Source organism: Monopterus albus, unplaced genomic scaffold, assembly GCF_001952655.1.
Source record: "Monopterus albus unplaced genomic scaffold, M_albus_1.0 scaffold27.1, whole genome shotgun sequence".
NCBI lineage: Eukaryota > Metazoa > Chordata > Actinopteri > Synbranchiformes > Synbranchidae > Monopterus > Monopterus albus.
The window spans coordinates 1,603,358-1,622,854 of record NW_018127907.1 but is presented as its reverse complement, the minus strand read 5'-3'; the positions used below and the strand labels follow the sequence as shown (position 1 = coordinate 1,622,854).

Here is a 19,497-nt window from a genome sequence, read left to right as displayed (position 1 = left end):
TGTATACGGGTACTATATATGGTTGTTAAGGTAGGAGGACCTGTTGAGCTGTACAAACAGAAGATCTTAATGAGTGTCAGTAACTTACATGCACAGGTGAAGATTGTAAAATATAAAATAAATGTACCTTCTGAAGACAATTATTAATCGACAAATTAGAGGGGAACTTGTTGGAAGCAAAGGGTTTTGAAGCAACTTTAACTCTCTACAAGTTAAGAAAAATCTATTTACAGTATGTATTTTTGAGAGCTAGTTAGTTAATTGGCAAATTCAATGATAATGTCAGAATATCAATGAAAAATATAAAAATATTGATCCCAGTTCTACTCTTTTACATTGATGGTAGTGGTAGGTTAGCAGAGGTTGTGTCTAGACAGAGTGCTTCTTAAAGGGCACAAACAGCTAAAAGAGCTCTTTAGGGGAAATGTCATTATTTTTAATATGAGGCTATAGATATAAAACACTAACTCTGCAGCAAGTCTGAGGAAGGCTTGTCTGATCTTTTAGTGTGTTTCCATTTCAAAGATAGTTTCACTTTCAACCTCAACACACCAGTGTGATGTACTGCATCCAATGAGACTAACTGTGTTTCACCTCCTGCTTACTGTAGGCGCATGATTTGTTTAAACCTTCATTTTACCAGGAAAAAACCCCTAATGAGATTAAAAACTTTTTTCCAAGGGGGACCTGGCCAAGATAATGGATCTTACTTAAAATAGTCACATAAAACATTTAAAAGATACACAGGCACCTTGATCAAGAAGCAGACACCAGTGACTGAACCACGGTCTTAGATTTATGTAGTGAAACCAACTTGTCCAATTTAAAGTCTTTCCAGAAGCTGTTCTAAGTGTTCAGAGCAGAAAAAGAGAAGATCTTCTTTCCCAGTTCTCTTGCATTGCTGAGTTGATATGTTTCCTATGATCTCAAATTATAGTTTGACAAAGGGTTTTGAATGATCATTTTGCAACGATACAGAGATAACTTGTCTAAGATGGCTTTATAAATAAATACATACCAATGACTTAACCAACGCATGGCAAGAGAAGGCCGTCCCACTTTGGAATGCAAGGCACAATGATGGATCTGTGGTTTTGAGTTGTGATGAACCTTAGAGCACAATGAAAAACAGTATCCAGTTTATGAAGACGGTTTGGTGAAGTATCACCATAGTCAAGAACCAGGAACAAGGTGGCAGCTACCAGCTTTTTCTGACTTCCATAGAAAAACAAGTCTGTATGAGTATCAGTCTATCTCTGTGTGGACAGTTAGAGTGCATCTCTACCACACTGTAGGCTATTTGGACCTTTGCTGGCCTGCCAGAACCTATCCATTGCCACCATAAACCTTCCTTTCCATGTATTAAATTGATGGTGACAAGTGAGGTTGCCTCTACGATGCACCTAATACTTTTGGTCTTTCAACAGAAGAAAGAGAAGGCATCTGTCGTCAAGAAAAATAATGCCTACGCTGTAGCAGTAGCCAACTACGCGCCTAATATCGCCAAGGACTCCAGCACACTTCCAACCATCGCCAAAGGCGGAGCTGCGGACCCCAACAAGGCCAAAGCAGACAGCAAAGCCCAAGAAAGCAAGAAGACATTCAACAGCGTTAGCAAAATTGACAGGATGTCAAGGATTTTGTTTCCTGTTCTCTTTGGCACCTTCAACCTTGTCTACTGGGCCACCTACTTAAACAGAGAACCTGTAATAAAGGACATGGTCCCGTCTTACTAGAGACCACTTTTAATGGGTTCTGATCTGGGGTCTGAGAAATGAACCAAATACCTCCAGCAACTGTGTACACATACTTTTGCAGAGTGAAGTCTTGGATTGCAGTGTGTGATCCTGTCGCCACCTGTTTTCTACTTCTCCTGCAGCATTTTTGAGAAGCCTGGCTTTTGTAAATGTGTATGTATATTTATATTCATGGTTTCATGGTGGCATATTGTGTGATTACTTTGATTAAAGTGCATATTTCCTTACAAGTATGTTTCCTCTTACAATATGTGGCCACTGTACATATAAATCAATTGAAGATTACTTCTAAATGTGTTGAATTTTGCTGTTAGTGCCCACTCTCTTGGTATTACAGTATATTTTTATTTTGAGTGAAAGCGACTGATTATTTCATATATCTCTCTGTGCCCCGAGTGGCCTGACTTTTTTTTTTCTGTCTAAGCCGATGCAAAAACACACTTGTATAATACTGTTACAGTGTAAAAGTTGTTTTATTAACTGTGACTACAGATACGGGGCTGGGATCATTGCTGACCTCCAGAATTATTGAAGCTCTCTGAGCCAAAAACACTATAAAATAAGTGGCAGAGAAAACTACAAAATTAACATCTGTGTGTATATGATACCATGTAGTATAAAACTCAAACAGTTTAGTTCAATGATAAATGCTGGATATATTTAAATGAAGTCACTACTGTTTTAATTCATGACATATGGAAAAATCTCATATTCATTCAGAAGGTGCCGTTAGTGAATTACACAAAGCTTTGAATGGTTTGTTTATGCTGTCACATTTTGTAGGTGGTGGAAAAACTACTTATAATAGTGCATGATGTAACAGGAAAAGGCAGAAGAAGAGTACAACAAGCTGACAAACTTGCCATGGATGTTCCCACAATACATGAATGGGTATTGCCTTATAAAGTTTATGGCTAACATTTACAAACAAATGGCCTATTTATCCAACCATGGGTAAAGTTATCATCCCAGTGAAGTTACACAGATGTACGTCTGGTGTTAACTCTCCTTTTAGCTCTGTTTTGATTTCCAAAAATTCAAAAAATGCTAATGTTGTCTAGTTGCTATTTTGTGCTTTACAAGAAGGTTTCAGTCAGTTTTCCAGAGCCTTTTCACTAAAAACAGCCAGCGGCTTCTGCTTGAAATGAAGTTGACAAAAGAGCTGAAGTATATGTACGATGGATTAAAATCAAAACAGTTAATACAAGTGGCTTAAAAGCCACATAAAGCTGCAGAGTTGGGGGAAGATTTTCTATAGGCATCATGGGTGACCACTTTCAGGTTAACCTACGTACATTCATAGGTGATATCAACAGTACAGTTGAAGGACAGCCCTATTGCTTAAGGTACAAAGACAAGCACATTGCATAATGATTCATTTTTTAAAACGATTGTGCACAATTTTATTTTATTTTATTTTATTATTAATTTTTTTTAGCAAGGTTAAAGTCCACATAATGCCACACACTAAATAATACTATATGATTTGAAGGCATCCATGTGAAAACTTGTTTATATTGTCTATGTACTGACTTATCAACATGACAATAATTCTGGAGGTTGGTGTGGATTTGTTGAGTAAAGCACTGTGGCAGTACTAATCAACTTTTTTGCTCATCATCCGTGGCAAGTGTCTGGCTATTCCCAACACATTTCTGTTTTGATATAATTACAGATATGAAAGCGATACAGTAGGACTGCAAACACAGGATTGTTTTGTGTCTGTATGAACTTCACGAATGAGTCATGTTTGGAAATTCTTTTTTGTTCATATTCCTCTGCCAGCAAATTGGTTCTGTAACAGACCTAAAGTGATATGACAGCCTGGATTTGTGCGTAAATTAGCATTTTTTATCTTGAAAACATCATTGCTGTATACACTAAAACTGACTTAAAAGCCATATACAGTCATCTTGTAACCTAGTTTCATCTACAGCGAAGCAACAGGGACAACCACTGACTGAGCATGTATGGTGAAAAACAGTGTAATAGTGTATCCACCTGTTTTGTGCAAGATATGTTTGTTTTACCACTATCGCTGCCATGATTACTATATATTGATAACATATCCATGCCCCATATCAGTGTTCATATATAGAGCTCTGTAGGTTTTTTCCCATAAAGTGATTTTTGCTTCACAACAATATTTCATCTTAATTTAACTTGATTTCATTGTTGAATCAAACTTTGCATGAACATGAAATGATGATTTATTTGATTTATTTCTATTAGTTTTTATCAAAAATCCTCTTAAACATTCCCAACGAAATGATTGTTCGCGAGGTGGATGCTTGGTTCAGTGCAGACTTTCTAATAAAACACGTATTAGTTCAATCTAGTTTATGTCATGTCTTTGCCCAGCTGATCGAAGGTGCTGTTGACAGTGGACATTCGTCATTTTATGAGCAATCACCAAATCACAGATAGTGATATTTGAGAGTTTGAAAAACCATATAATCGTATATTAGCTTATATATACAGTTTATAATGTTCTCTTAGATAAGCACAAGTTTGAAAAAGGATGCCTTACATTTACTTTTTATAGAATTGTGACCAAAACCTTACAAGTGAAATTCCAGAGAGACAGTCGTCTAATGTCATTTCTGTACAGCAGTTTCTTGTTACTTATACTCGTATCGTATACTGTATACCAATATCAGAACATCTGTTATTGACTAAAATCAGATGATAATATCAGTCATGCTTGCGTTTTGGAGTATCACCAAGAACATGACTATATTTAAGTTCATGCAACAGTGTTTGAAAAGTCCCAGCTACTCTTTTAAAAATACAAATAACCAGATATGTTTTATAATATTATAGTTTTTTCTTCTTTTAATATGTTTCTTGGTGGGTTTGAGAATTGTTGTTTCTTTAGATAGAAGTGCTGTAAGGTTTTTGTGACACCTTAGCCACCATAAATACAAAACTTACATAAGACTCTCTTTTAAAACTTTACTATAACTATCAAATAATAGCCTTTTATAAGAAAAATCTTACATCTAAATTAATAATGTGTAGAGGTTTTAGAAACTATTGTTTGTTCTGTTAGTTTCAGTGAAACAATGCACTGTATTTTGCCTTATGTTGTCTTACATGCTACTGGAATTTTTGGTCTGTTAATGTATTTGGACAGGACAATAACATACAGCTTCCACAATGTTGTGATTGGCAAAAATCAACTAGATCTGACCTTAAGTTGAGAAATTAGGTGATGAGTACAGTTTGTATGGAATCTGTTTGTAAGCTTTTTGCTGGCCTGCTGACATTCCAGGCTCATGAAGAAATTGCCAAAAAACAAAATATGATAAACTGCAAATATTTCAGATGTATTTCTTAAATGGAGGTTCTTTTTGCCATTTCAATTTGACAGTAAGGTAACTAAACTAAAAACTGGCTTAACCTTTGTTTAGATTAAGATCAACCAGTCACATTATTGCGTTCACAATAGCTTTGCCTGCACGTTTAAAGAAATACAGTTCACAATTTACAACAGCCAGCCAGAGCACAGGGCCGTGAATGAAGCAGCTCAGTCCATCAGCAGGAGAGGATGCTGTCAACCCAACCTGTTATGCAGAGCTCTTTCCACCACTCCAGCACTGCACCCTGGTGTGAGGTCCCCTCTTCTCTGAGCTCTGACACCTCAATCCATACGTGACCCCCATTTATCTGCCTGACAGAAATCAATCCTGACAGACGTGAGTTATCCACGGAGAGACTTACATACATGTCTAGAAATCTTTATAATTGAGCATCATTTAAAATTTATTTAAACTGTCACACTAGAGCACTTAAGAATGAGTCATCCACTGCATTTCCTACAGATTTCTAGACAGTTCAGTTCAACTGTTGGAACAAAGTAAAACCCAGTCTATAATGCATCAAGTGAATGGTTTGAATTGGACAGTGACTTCAAGCTCTTACACCTTAAATGAGATTTATTTTTTTTGGCTGCAGTAAGAAGAGAATGACCAGACAGTGATTGCAGATCACTTTTTACTAAGGTCACAGGCCCTAATTAGCTTGTTAGGACTATGGCTTGTACACAAGCATCATTAGGAAAGGTCAGGTGATGCAAATTTCAAAGCTTTATAAATACTCCTCAGAGCTTGTCCCAACAATCAGCAGCCATGGGCTTCTCTAAGTAACTGCCTATCAGTCTGAAAGGTAATAGTACTAATGCCCACAAACCAGGGGACAAACATTTGCAGTATCTGTTTCCTCAGTTTGTGATGCAATTAGTTAACAGGAAGGGTGGGGATCTGGAAGGCCAAGAAAACTTTCTGAGAGAACTGCTTGTAGGATTGCTAGAAAGGTTAATCAAAACCAAGGTTTGACTGCAAAAGATCTTCATGAAGGTTTAGCAGATTCTGGGATGGTGGTGAACTGTTCTGATATGCATAGACACCAGCACAAATATGGCCTTCATGGAAGAGTCATTAGAAAAAAAACTTTTACTGCATTCTCACCACAAAATTCAGCACCAGAGGTTTGGAAGGAACATATAAACAGATGTATTTTGGAAATAAGTCATGGACTGGTCAAGTTAAAATAGATTGTTTTGACCGGAGTGAGCAAAAGAACACCTCTCCAGCTGTTAAGCACAGGGGTGGCTCCATCATGTTTCTGACTTGTGTTGCAGCCAGTGGCAACATCACCCTGTCTGTTAAAAAGCGGAAGATGAACAGAGGATGGCTTCTACAACATGACAATGATCCATAACAGTCCTCAAAATCCATCATGGATGACATCAAGAGGCTCAAGCTGAAGGTTTTGTCATGGACCTCACAGTCCCCTGACCTAAACATCATCAAAAGTCTGTGGATAGATCTCACAGAGCAGTGTATGCAAGGCAGCCCTTGAATCTCACAGAAGTAGAAGCCTTTTACAAGGAAGAATGGGTGAAAATAATTTAAAACAAGAAGAATAAAGACGATTAGGCCTACATGACAGGCAGAAACTTGTTCTAACAGAGGGTTATTATTGCTGGTTGCACAAGAAGAGAAGCAAGGGTCTATTCTTGTGCAAGAGGCAGCTTCATTGTCATAGCAACTGAAATCCATTTTTATCCTTCATCAAGCAGGTTGAGTAGGCAGCACTTCCGGATGTTCAATCGTTTCCAAAGATAAAATTGTGAATAAATAAATCCTAACATTTGTTTGTTTGTTTTAAGAATGTTATTTCAAATGTTAGTTTCTATATTTATACCATTGTTCCAAATGACTATTTGGGTGACTTAATTCTCTACGACAGTAGACATGAGGCTCCTGCGCTGCAATGTCAAGCCATATTATGTTAAAAAATCCCTAATGTTGCTACAAATGGCTACAGTAATGCAGTTGTAGTTTAACTTAACGATTAATTGAGGATGGATTATAAATTGAAACACCTACAGTTGATTCGGTTGTTCTACCAAAAAGGAAGTTGTTGTAGGATATCATCTCGCTTCTTTCCATCATCTTTGGTTCGAAAAAAAAATAAACAACATTTCCCACAAATCTTTGCTTGTGAATCGTCACTCAAATATGGCAGCGCCCTAGGAGCTCATGTACCTGGGTTTTGTTACAGGACTATTTACTTTTAAGATAGGTTTTTATTTTTATTCTTGTGACAGCCTACTCCTGGTCTGCCAGTGTAGTAGTGGCCTACACTTTATTTACAACAGCTCTGAACTATTCCACAGGTAGCTAACGCTAGCTAACGTTAACTTATCCTTCCTAGAATGCCTGTAGGTTACTAGCTGAGCGAAGACATGTCGCTTTTTCTTGTCAAACGGTGGTGTGCAACGCCTCTGTTAAGACGTGTATTACAGTTTAAATTGTATAGAAGGAAAATACAAAACTATAACACGACCTACACGCTGTTAAGACACCCCTGGCTGAAAAGACTGCCTGCTTTCTCCAGCAGCTTCAGGCTGGCCAGCACGCAGACAGACAAGGTAACAAAACATTTTAAAATGGTCCAGTCAGCTGTGGTAACTGCTCTGCTGGGTTACATTGATGTCACTGTGTGAGTTTTGCTTCTTATTCAAAATTCTGTAAAGGTTCATACAGTTTTCACAATAATTGTGTCAGGGACAAATAGTCCTTTAACACATGAAAAGGCTGAGAAGTGCTGCTCAAGCACATAAAGTCAGTTACTCTATTGCAGTGTTGACCACAATTTTGGTTCTTTATATTCCCATTCAGAATTGGACAAAATAACTGAAGTGTCCAGGTTGTTGAATGAATGTCAGTAATGTACAGACTCATTTTTTATTTTGCTTTGAAGGAAACCATTGACTTGTCCAAGTTCCCTGTGGACAGAATCAGGAATTTTTGCATCATTGCTCATATTGACCATGGAAAAAGCACTTTAGCTGACAGGCTGTTGGAGATAACAGGTACTGTATGTCTGCTTATCAAGGTGCATCTCTGCTTCAGCTTATTCTTAAATAGTCAAGAGTCACATTATTAGTTGCATCACTTTGTGATCACACAGTTAATGTCAACAACCAGATCACTGAGTTTCACAGACAGTACTGAGTAATCCATATTATACTTGCATTAAGTCAGGTGTTCATAAGATAATTATGACTAAAGTGAGGCTTCACTATGACAAACAGGTGCCATAGCAAAGACTGAGAAGAACAAACAGGTGTTGGACAAGCTTCAGGTGGAGCGAGAGAGAGGGATAACGGTAAAGGCCCAGACAGCCTCACTGTTGTACAACCACCAGGGACAGCAGTACCTCCTGAACCTCATTGACACACCGGTAAGTAGTCAGTAGTAACAAAATACTAAATACAGCTCTTTATTTAGTTCTATAAAAAGATTAATATATCCTATCTGAAATCCCATAAGAAATGATCCCACCCTTAGGACGATTTTCCCATGCCCTCCCAAAATTCATTTTAGACGAGCTCCTACATTGCCAGTAGTAATACTAATACTTGGTTCCCTTGAACTCTGAAAGGTACTTATAAATGTGGTTTCTATAATCACTGTACCAATAGAAAAGAATGTAAGCAATTTTGTGATTTCAGAACCCATAAGTTGTTTGACATAAACAACTTCATTAATTGTAATAACTACGATTGTCGTATAACATCTGTCCTGTTCCTGTGGTTGCTTCTATATAGACTGCACTGAGAGACGACTTAAAGACAGAGTTTGTGAACATAAAAATGCAGTTAGGAAAGGCAACATGGATTAGGCTATGGCTAGACATTTCCAACACGCACATAACAATAATCCCGACACTCTTCAGGTTTAAGGTTTAGAAACTATAAATTAGAACTTTCGGGGTGGTGATCATTTGAAGTTGTTGCTTCAGATAGAAACTTTATTTATACATCAATTGGTTATGTTTTTATATGGTTTTATTTCATGTTATGTTTTTTTTTTTATTGCTGTACCATCTGGAGGTCACTCTAAAATTTAGTTGTACATGTTACAATGACGGTAAAGGATTATCGTAATTGCAGGCCACATCCTGTCCAGGACTGAATGATGATGTTGATTTTAGTACTTTTTGTAAATTTCTAATAGTTTGTTTTTTGCTATTGAGAAAAGTTATATATTTTTAGTGTAGGCCAAATTGTATTTGTGAATATATGCATTTGTTTTTGGTCCATCTTTGCATAGCAATTTCTTCATGGTGGGCTTAATATGTATATGTCTTTTGGTTCCTTGTGCGGCCACCTGCTGAAGTGTATCTGGTGTTTAGCCATCTGTGGGATGATTGGTTTCCTGATGTCATCAAGTGTTTGTAAAGATCTCACATCTGCTTAAGGGAAAGCTGTGTACTGCAGGTTACACCCTGAAGAAGACACTTTTTACCCTATTCATATGGGCTGTAACCCACTTTTGAATATGTTTTGTTTTTAGTCCTCACTACGACAGCCATCTGAATAAAGCCTTTTTATTTATTTCCAGAAGAGCGCCTTGGATTTTTCTATTTTACATTTGTGCACTTTTCACTGTCAACCCTCCGTTTAGGAGATGACCTGCTCTATCTCCTAAAGCACGGCCACCCCAGTCCAAGTGTATCTGATTTTGATTTGAAGCTGCAACTCTTCATCTTGAGACTTCATAAATCCCCAAAACTCAATCTGAACACACTGATTATGTTTAATATCTACTGTTTATTCTTGTTATTGTTACCGATTTCCACTTTATAGCTTCCATTCCCAATCCAGAATGTAGAGCGCTATAAAATGTGATCATAAGTGGCCTCTGCAAAGAAAAAAATAAAGTCGTCATAGGAGCGGGGACAGGAAAATCAGAGTGCAATAAATTTTTTTTTTTTGGTTTTTTTTGTTTTTTTTTTTTTTTTTTTTTTTTTTTAATATACATGTTTTTTCACTTTTCATTTGGTTTCAAATTATAACTAAAGCATATCTCTCCACCTTTCATACTCTTTGGGTTACCCTCTCTCCAGGGTCATGTAGACTTCAGTTATGAAGTGTCTCGATCGATTTCTGCATGCCAAGGAGTCCTGTTGATTGTTGATGCCAATCAGGTACAAAACCACATTTTTAGCTCACAGTTTCCTATGTACAGTAAATTATTGTGAATGTAGTTCCTGCATGTAACAAAGTCATTATTGACTTGTTGCCATATGAAGGGGATCCAAGCGCAGACGATGGCTAACTTCTACCTGGCTTTTGAAGCTCAGCTGTCAATAATCCCAGTCATCAACAAGGTACATTCAGTCCTACCAGTGTAAGAATTAATTACATGGGTTATTTTCTGCTTGATTAGATGTGGCAGGCGATTCTAATAAGACATGTTCTTCCTCAGATTGATTTGAAAAATGCTGACCCAGAGACAGTGGAGTCACAGATTGAAAAGGCGTTTGATATTCCACGTGCAGAATGCATCAGGGTGAGCTAGAGCATTTACTCTATAAGCTGCTTTTTAGTTTGTGACTTATCTGAGAAACGTCTCTTCCTGTGTGGACTATTTTTCAGATTTCAGCTAAACTTGGAACAAACGTTGAAAATGTTCTCCAAGCAGTTGTGGACAGGATTCCACCGTAAGGCTAAGGTGGTTTCATTTCTCACATGAAATGGATTTAATGTAAATAAAAAAAAAAAATTGAGGCTGTTTCTTTTTTTTTTTTCCTTTGCCACTTGTGTTCTCAGACCACCAGTGAGCACTGACGGCCCATTTAAAGCCCTAGTTTTTGACTCCAGTTTCGACCACTACAGAGGTGTTGTGGCCAATATCGCTGTGTTTGGAGGTCGGGTCAGAAGAGGTGACAAGATTGTTTCAGCACATCTCGGCAAAGCCTACGAGGTCAACGAGCTGGGGCTTCTCCGACCAGAGGAGCACCCGACACAGAAGCTGTACGTGGTGGTCTTTGTCACCTCCTGTCATTTCTGCTAGTTGAGATTTCATCCATCAGAGCAGGCATTTAGATTTTAATTGTTGAGGTTATTGCAGCCACAATGCAAAACATATGCAGACATTTTATAGACCAATTACTATAATAACTGAGAAACTGACAGGCAGAATAATCGATAATGAAGATGTTACATATTTGGTTTTTAAACATGAGAAGAGAGTTTTTGCTGTGCTAGTCTCAGTCAGACAGATTCACATTTTTTTCAAGTCTGAAGATATAAATTTTGCTGGTTGTAATTATTCCTCCTGTCTATACTGGTCAATCTTGTGCTTATGCCCTTATAAATCCTAAATCCTTGTTCTGTGAATAATGTACTCAAAAGTGTACCTGGTGCTCATATGAGGCTTCAGCCATGGAAATTATTTTAATCAAGTGGGTATCTGTCAAAGTTACAGCCTGGTTAGTATAACAAGGCCTCTTTTTGCTGCTGTTCAGTACATACTGTATATGAATCTGGACAGACATGCATGTAAATTGCAACTTGACTGGTTGCTGGAGGAATACAAGCACAAGGCAGTGATTCTAGTTTGAGATACGATTGTGATGCTGTTATTACAGCCATTGGTGTGCATTCAGTTTTAAACACCAGAATCATTTGTCCAACTGTGCTGGTTGTTTACTCTGTGTTAGTTTCACTTTCTAAGACGGGCTGTCATGTAGGTTTGCAGGCCAAGTGGGCTACATAATCGCAGGGATGAAGGATGTCAAGGAGGCCCAGATTGGTGACACACTGTACCTCCAGGAGCAGCCAGTGGAGGCTCTGCCGGGGTTTAAACGCGCCAAAGCCATGGTCTTTGCTGGTGAGAACTCTTCTTATCTGCAGTTGCTTTTTACAGCTAGATAAAAATCTCTCTGTAAAATTAGAATGAGAATTAAAACACTTAAATGAATAGCAGTCCTGCTTTAATATTCCAGCATCAGTGGACATGCAGTCATGCATTAAACTCCTTCAGTGCATCCTGTATTTGACTAGTTAGCACAGTAAGTGAATGAAACGAGCCCTGTTTGTTGCTGATGTGCATGTTTTCTGTTTATTTCCTGCCCACAGGCATATATCCCATGGACCAGTCAGAGTACCCAGGCCTGCGTAGCGCCATAGAGAGGCTGACCCTGAATGACTCGAGTGTCACTGTGCAGAGAGACAGCAGTATGGCCCTGGGAGCAGGGTGGAGGTGGGGATGGCTGCTCTGAATTAGAATTATGAATAGTTTTAACACCATAGCTGAGGAGCAGGTCATGAGAACAAAACATTTAAGACACTGAGCAGTGCAACCATGAAAGGTTAGACCCCCTTCAGAAGATGGTTTTTGATTAGTTACAGAAAGGATATTCAGTTTTTCTTAAAAAGTGCTGAAATTAGAAGCTGTCTGGAAACCTGCACAACATATATGATTTATTGGTCATTTACAACTGTTTACATTTACAACATACTTTTGTCAAGGCAGCGTTTATTTATAATCACAAGTTATGTCCTCAGTCCAGATGATGTACATTTAGTTATAAGATAGTGAGCTCATAGCAGCGAGTCTCTTTTCAAACTGTCTCTTTGTAATTAAAAGCATGAATATAAATTATGAAGCTTGAGTGAAACTGTGAGCCTTCCTGCTCCCCTGCAGACTGGGCTTCCTGGGTCTACTCCATATGGAGGTGTTCAATCAGAGGCTGGAGCAGGAATACAATGCCTCAGTTATAGTAACAGCGCCCACCGTGCCCTACAAAGCTATCCTCTCCTCAGCCAAACTCATCAAGGTGAGAGCCATTTCCTGCTTGTATAGTTTCTGGTCTTACAGTAGTGCTTCAGCCGACTTGAAAAATAGTGATAAATGGAGACTCTGCTATTGTTGGCATGCTTTCTGGTGAAATGGCTTATGGGAAATACTTGATGGGAAGAGGCCAATCAGAATGTTCCTTTGCAAAGGCAAAACCACAGCCATCATGAATGCATAATGTGTGTACAATAGAATGACCTGCAATTATGTATAAATGTGTCTTAAAATGTGGTCAGATCTTCATCTGAGTTACAGTGATTAACATATAATTTATATAAACTATTAACACAAATCATTGTATTGTTTTTATCCATATTGAATAAATGATTCAAACATTAACTGCAGACAGGAAACATGATGTGAACCCTAGGCTACTGACATCAACAATTGTAGTCGGGAGTTAATCAGTGAAACCAGACTGGAGGTGTAGGTTAGAGCTACTTTGACTTGAGACAAACAATCTGAGTTTGCTGCTCACAAGAAGCATTTACTGATGTGAACCATGGCTCACAATAAAGAGATCTCAGAAGACTTATTATCAAGAACTGTTGATCTGCATAAAGCTGGAGAGGGTTACACTGTCACCTCACAGTTTGGATATTCATCAGGCCACAGTTAGACAAAGTGTCTATAGATGGAGAAGACTTGTGGCTGCTCTGTCTAGAAGTGGGCGTCCAGCTAAAGTGACTCCAGAAGCACTACCCAAAACGATCATTGAGGTAAAAACGAACAGCAGAGTAACAGCTAAAAATTAAAGGAATGGTTGCATGGAGCACTGTGGCCATGGCAGGAGCTGCTGCTGTCCAAAGAGACCTCACTGCTCACCTGAAGTTTGTCAAAGAGCACCTTGACTCTCCACAATTTGAATGGGAAAATGGGCTGAGGAAACAAAGGTTGAACATACAGTATATAGTATAAAAGGCCATTACCTCCCAACATGAAAACATCATCCCAACAGTGAAGATGTTTTACTCCATTTTATTTGCTTGTTGGTTGTCATTGCAGGAACATGGCAGTGAAGAGATAACCATCGTGAACCCGGCTCAGTTCCCAGACCGATCGGTTGTGTCAGAGTATTTGGAGCCCATGGTGCTGGGGACCATTCTTGCTCCAGACACTTACATTGGCAAGATTATGACTCTCTGCTTGGTAAGAGGGGAATGCAGATGAAATGAATGACAAATGCTTGCACCATATGGGCTTTTTTTTCCATTTGTCTGTGTGTCTGCCTTGTAAATATCTTACTTAAAGTGTAGACCTTTTTCTAAGTCAGAGGGGGATGCTGTCACTAAATACTCCCAGGCATGTTTGCAGAACTTAAAGCCTGTAGAAAAATGGAGCTTGACAGGAGATATTAGAGTGCATTCATGCCTGTAACTCTTTACAAATTGGTCTGTAGCCAGAGAGGGGAAAAAAAAAAATACTGTACTATGTCTGTGTGCTTTTGTTTTTCTGATGACGCTTTACCATATCACAGAAGGGTCTCCAGGCAGGCTTTCTCAAGTAATTGATTAACTAATTCACCACCGTAGGCCTTCTTGGATTGTAAATATATACAAGACCAGTGGAGGCCAAAATAACATCATACTGTTGTGTCCTTAAAGACCCGTAGAGCCGTCCAGAAGAACATGGTGTATATAGACGACCAGCGTGTTATGATCAAGTATCTCTTCCCTTTAAATGAAATCATTGTGGATTTCTATGACCTCCTCAAATCACTGTCATCTGGATATGCCAGGTAAAACTAAGCAAGTGCTGTGTATATATGTCTTTGAGATCCTAGTGGATTTAAAAATGAAGCTACACAAGATGAAAATGCAGAAAGTGGCATCCTTGCAGTATTTTCATCAATTTGAAACTTGTCAGAAATAATTGGATTCATCAGTGGTTATATGAAATTCTTAGAACAGGATATCATAAAAAGTGTAGCTCCCACTAAATCCAGTTGATGATCTTTATTCCCTTAAAACCCAAATGTTTCCCTTCTGTCCATCTTTGCTGGAACCGTTACTAGTGTCGGATAACACCCTGTCACTTTTCACTGACTCCTTGCATTTGAATGACCATCATTTTGATTTTATCTTCCATAGCTTTGATTATGAGATTGCAGGCTACCAGGCTGCTGATTTGATAAAGCTGGATATTCTGTTGAATGGACGCCCTGTGGAAGAACTCACAACAATTGTGCACACGTAAGTTCCAAATGCTGATTGATTCCAGATACTATGAGACCTCGGATGTTTGGGTTCGTTTCATTTCCACGTTAAGGGTTGTAACTCTGATGCTGCTTTGAAAAGATCTACTTATTTTTTTTTGTCACAGTAGGTTCACAGACAGCTGTGTTGTCTATTAAGGTGACTTTAAACACTGGACATTCATTCTGTTTGTGACAAGGACAATGGAGTAACTTCACAAGCCAAAAAAAGTGGCGACACACAGTAGATCTGTGTTTAATGTCCTTAAATTCCAGAGCTGGTGCAGGAGCCAGCACAGGCCTTGGTAATTGAAGGGTGCTACACTTCACTAGTGATGGCTGCTCTCTGACCGTTTACAGTGTAAGCCTTGGAGATGAGCCGAGTGTGGCTTTCAGTCACTTGTCTTCAAGGGCAATGCACCAATCACAGAGCAGAATATCTTTTACAGAAAGAAGGTTACAGAGTGACTAAAGTTTCCAGTATGTGACTGGATTGAAGTGAGACAAGAATCTCTAGTCAAGCAGATAAGTTATTTAAATCCCTTTTGAGATGAAGGATTTTATCCGAACTACCCAAGCAAGAAGAAACAGCGGAAAAAACTTGAGATCTCTGCCCAAACATGCCCACCAGGACAACAGGCGTCGGTCCACAGGGGAGGGTTCAAAGACGGTTAACAAACGCTCACCGATACTGGGCTATAACGACTCAGTCATTAGGGGACATTGTTGGGCATCAAAGGACTGAAACACCACCGATGGGGACAAATGTCTTCGACTCAGCGCCGAAAAACCTTGTCCAGTTGATTTTTCTAAGTTTTTTCAGCTTACTATGACCTGGGTGACTGAGAATCTGCACAGACAAGAAGAAACCCCATTTTGAACTTGGACAAATGATGTCCAAAGCGTTCCGTACATGCATTATAGATAATAAATAAATGAGTCATTATTATTTTGAGGTGATGTGGTGAGTGCATTTATGCGCTGCACTTGTTTGCCTTTCCATTGCTGAATTTTGGTTCTGATATGTGTGTTTTCATCACAGAGACCGTGCATACAGTACAGGAAAAGCCGTGTGCGAGCGGCTCAAAGACTCCATACCGAGGCAGTTGTTTGAGATTGCCATACAGGCTGTTATCGGAAGTAAGGTAATCGCAAGAGAAACGTAAGTACAATGTCTGCTTTATTTAAATGGTATGAGATGCAAAACGGTGTGTATATGTATATGTGTGTATACACATGTGTATATGTATATATGTATGTCTATAAAGCACTTTGAATTGTCTTTGTGTATGAAATGTGCTACATGTAATAATGCTCCTTAAAAAAAAAAGTAACATCACAAATACTTTCCTCTTTCAGAATAAAGGCATACCGAAAAAATGTCCTTGCTAAATGTGTAAGTAAAGGGTATTTTCTTAACTCTAGAAAAAAGGTGAACCTATAAATGTAGTGCACGCTCTGAATTATTATTATCTTTTTGTCTTGGTAGTATGGAGGTGACATCACACGGAAGATGAAGCTGCTGAAGAGGCAGGCAGAAGGTAAAAAGAAGATGAGGCGCATCGGCAATGTGGAAGTTCCCAAAGACGCCTTCATTAATGTTCTAAAGAGGAAAGACAAATAGTAAATAATAATAAATTATATGGAACAGGTCTTTGTTATTGAAAGGCTCTGGTAGATTTTCTCTGAATAAAGTGGACATTAGTGCTATAAACTGCTATACATCAGAAGTAATTGTGTTAATGTTCACTATATGCATTATTACTTTCTCTCCCAACTTTTCAACACCACATACATAATCCAGAGTTAATTCTGTACCAACATTACAAAAGATAACTTGAAGCTTCAGAGGTCTTTAGTAAAATTCCCTTTCTGTGCTTCCACAAACAGTATTTGCTTTCTGAGCCACAGCAGAGGGAGAGTAATACAGTTGTTGGACACTAAAAACAGTGTAACTACAAATTAAATCATTCAGTTAGCCCCATCTGAACTGTGGAACATATGTTTACACAGAGTACAGACTATAGATTTGGCCACCAGTCATGTACGGTACGTTGACATTTCAATAAAGAGTGATCTCTTATGGGGTGGACAGGAGGAAGGCTTACACAAACCAGTAGCATTTTCAATCAGCATATGGGCGTGTTTGCATTGTTCTAAGACAGATTTGTGAACTTATCTTTGAAAGAGATGGAAAATAAAGAAAAATTTGAATTTACATGCAGACATCTGCTCCAATTGTCAGAAAGCCTAAACAACAGTCATTTATAGATTTTTGCCAGTAGATGGCAGCAGCAGCAGCAGCTCAACTACATCAGACCTAAAGAGAATTAATTCCACCCTGAGCTAATTTCTAATCAGACTTTATCAACTCAGGATCCAAGGTGTTATTAAGAACACTGATTGCTCATTTCCAGTAATCCAGCATGCACAAAACTTTGAAATGCAGACATAATTAATGTTATTAATTACGCCCAAACTTTACCTGCTATGACAAGTCAAACTGACTAAATAAATAAGCCTGAATATAAAAATTATATTAATGTTTCTATAATAAATATTTTCCTTATCATTGCTACTATTGGACTAAAATTCTACTGAGCAAAGCAGTTGATTTTGTAGTTAAAGGTCTCACATTAGCAGCCTACTGCAACTTGATTTCTTGTAGCCCTGGATAAAAACAAAATAAAAAATCTCATTTTAAGTTGGATCCAGGTGGTTGTAGAAATTTTTCCAGGTTTTAACACTATAATTTTAATTTTAATTTGATTTATTCTTTCAAGCATGTAAAGACAGTCGATATGTCAACACACATAATTTCACAATATCCACAAATGCTAATGCATTTTCAATTTGTTTATACCTAGTACATGCTTGAACGGGGTAGGAAGAAGTTAGACTTATCTAGTCCTACCCCATAACATCATCTTACCAACATTGGTTTGCAAGCAGTATCTCTACATAGATAATTTTGTTCTACACCACACAAGTAATCTACTAAAAGATTATTACAGATTGTTAACATTCTTACATAATTACATTCTTAGATAATTATCTTCTACATCACACAAGTAATATTCTATACTGATCACTATACTTACCTGGCAGGGGAGAATGCAATATTTTTTGTTTTTTATTGTTTTGGGTACACATGGCACCACTGGACCAGCCACTAGACGAGAATACAAGATATCTCAACTCCATTTATTTAAATGCAGCGATTATGGTCATTTTTGTCCATAACTAGTTATGTTTCATAAACGTGATTAAGGACTCATAATACCCATGACACTAGCTAAATATTGAGGAATAAGCGTATTGGTCTCGTTTGGTCCTCTGTCCTACCCGTAGTTCCAGGCTTTCAATACGGAAGCAGATGTGAATAGCTATAGCATTAAGTGGTGTTTTAGTGTTTTTATTCCTAATTAGAACTACAACTATATAACAAAGACAGTCCATTAAATACCGAGATACGTGGCTCTGTGTGGCTTATGTTGTGTTTGACAGCGCGTCTATCAGAAATGGGCTTCCCGTTTTCATATTTGGGTGAACTCTGTGGAAAGCGTCATGTCAGTTGCTAGCTAGCAAGTTTCAGCACTACTTTACTCGTTCCTAAAGTGTCCTTCAACCGGCAAAATGAAGGTACGTTCGTCTGTTTTTGCCTCGTTTATTTTAATATTTGAAGTGATTGGCATTGCTCTTTTCCTGCGGGGATTTTTCCCTGTACCTGTCAAGTCTTCATTCTCATCCAAGAGCACACTGTCAGATCTGCCAGCGGAGCCGCTGACAGGTGAGTTCACAGCAGCATCTGGTTCACAGAGTCAGCTGCGTTTATGAGCGGCTGTCTGGCTGCACTCCCGACTGTAATCTGTTAAAACTCATCAAATATTTGCTTTAATGACAGGGGGTTCCTCAAATTCATCACGCATCCCTCAGCCCTTGTTTAAAAGGGTGGTTATAATGTTAGTGGATGCCCTGCGGGAGGACTTTGTGTTTGGACCTAATGGTCGCATGTATATGCCCTACACCAGACACCTGGTGGAAAGAGGCTCTTCACACAGCTTTGTGGCCAAGGCGAGGCCTCCAACAGTCACCATGCCCAGGATCAAGGTAAGACTGACTCAACTCAACAACATTGTTCTGTGATGAATTGTTGAAGCCGTTTATTATGCATAACACAAAACATTTACAGCTCTAGCTTCTGAAATGTGAGAAGCTGATGCTTTCTGTTTTATGTCATAATCAACTCAGATTTTGGGTTTTTCATCATGGGCTCTGGGAGAACTTAATGAAAAAAGCTTAAATTTCTTCATCAAAAATATCTTGAAGTCACAAAGGTGCAAGTGTTAAAACCAAAAATGCCCAGGTAGCACTCTTAGTCATGTGT

At 38.4% G+C, this 19,497-nt stretch overlaps 3 protein-coding genes across 5 annotated transcripts in view; all 3 read left to right on the top strand.

The window, feature by feature from the left end:
* The window catches only part of gabra2b (gamma-aminobutyric acid type A receptor subunit alpha2b), a 34,951-nt gene extending 30,881 nt beyond the window's left edge, over positions 1-4,070 (top strand). Inside the window, exon 10 of the mRNA XM_020595440.1 lies at positions 1,428-4,070. Coding sequence (XP_020451096.1) covers positions 1,428-1,736 — 309 coding nt within the window. The 3' untranslated portion in view covers positions 1,737-4,070. The remainder of the gene's footprint in view (positions 1-1,427) is intronic.
* A 3,195-nt stretch (positions 4,071-7,265) lies between these two features.
* Positions 7,266-17,166, top strand: guf1 (GTP binding elongation factor GUF1). The gene is made up of 17 exons (XM_020595360.1): positions 7,266-7,695; positions 8,028-8,139; positions 8,362-8,510; positions 10,179-10,259; positions 10,365-10,442; positions 10,541-10,624; positions 10,711-10,775; positions 10,885-11,088; positions 11,808-11,947; positions 12,196-12,319; positions 12,764-12,896; positions 13,922-14,065; positions 14,521-14,654; positions 15,007-15,108; positions 16,153-16,272; positions 16,470-16,506; positions 16,600-17,166. The coding sequence occupies exons 1-17, from the start codon at positions 7,510-7,512 to the stop codon at positions 16,732-16,734; spliced, it is 2,028 nt and encodes a 675-aa protein (XP_020451016.1). The 5' UTR covers positions 7,266-7,509; the 3' UTR covers positions 16,735-17,166.
* A 1,262-nt stretch (positions 17,167-18,428) lies between these two features.
* pigg (phosphatidylinositol glycan anchor biosynthesis class G (EMM blood group)) overlaps positions 18,429-19,497 on the top strand; it is a 76,297-nt gene continuing 75,228 nt past the window's right edge. Inside the window, exons 1-3 of one of the 3 annotated variants that reach the window (XM_020595468.1) lie at positions 18,429-18,752; positions 18,864-18,900; positions 19,015-19,220. In XM_020595468.1, coding sequence (XP_020451124.1) covers positions 18,747-18,752; positions 18,864-18,900; positions 19,015-19,220 — 249 coding nt within the window. In that variant the 5' untranslated portion in view covers positions 18,429-18,746. Of the gene's footprint in view, positions 18,901-19,014; positions 19,221-19,497 lie in introns of all 3 variants that reach the window. The other 2 variants (XM_020595469.1, XM_020595467.1) reach the window with 2 other exon arrangements.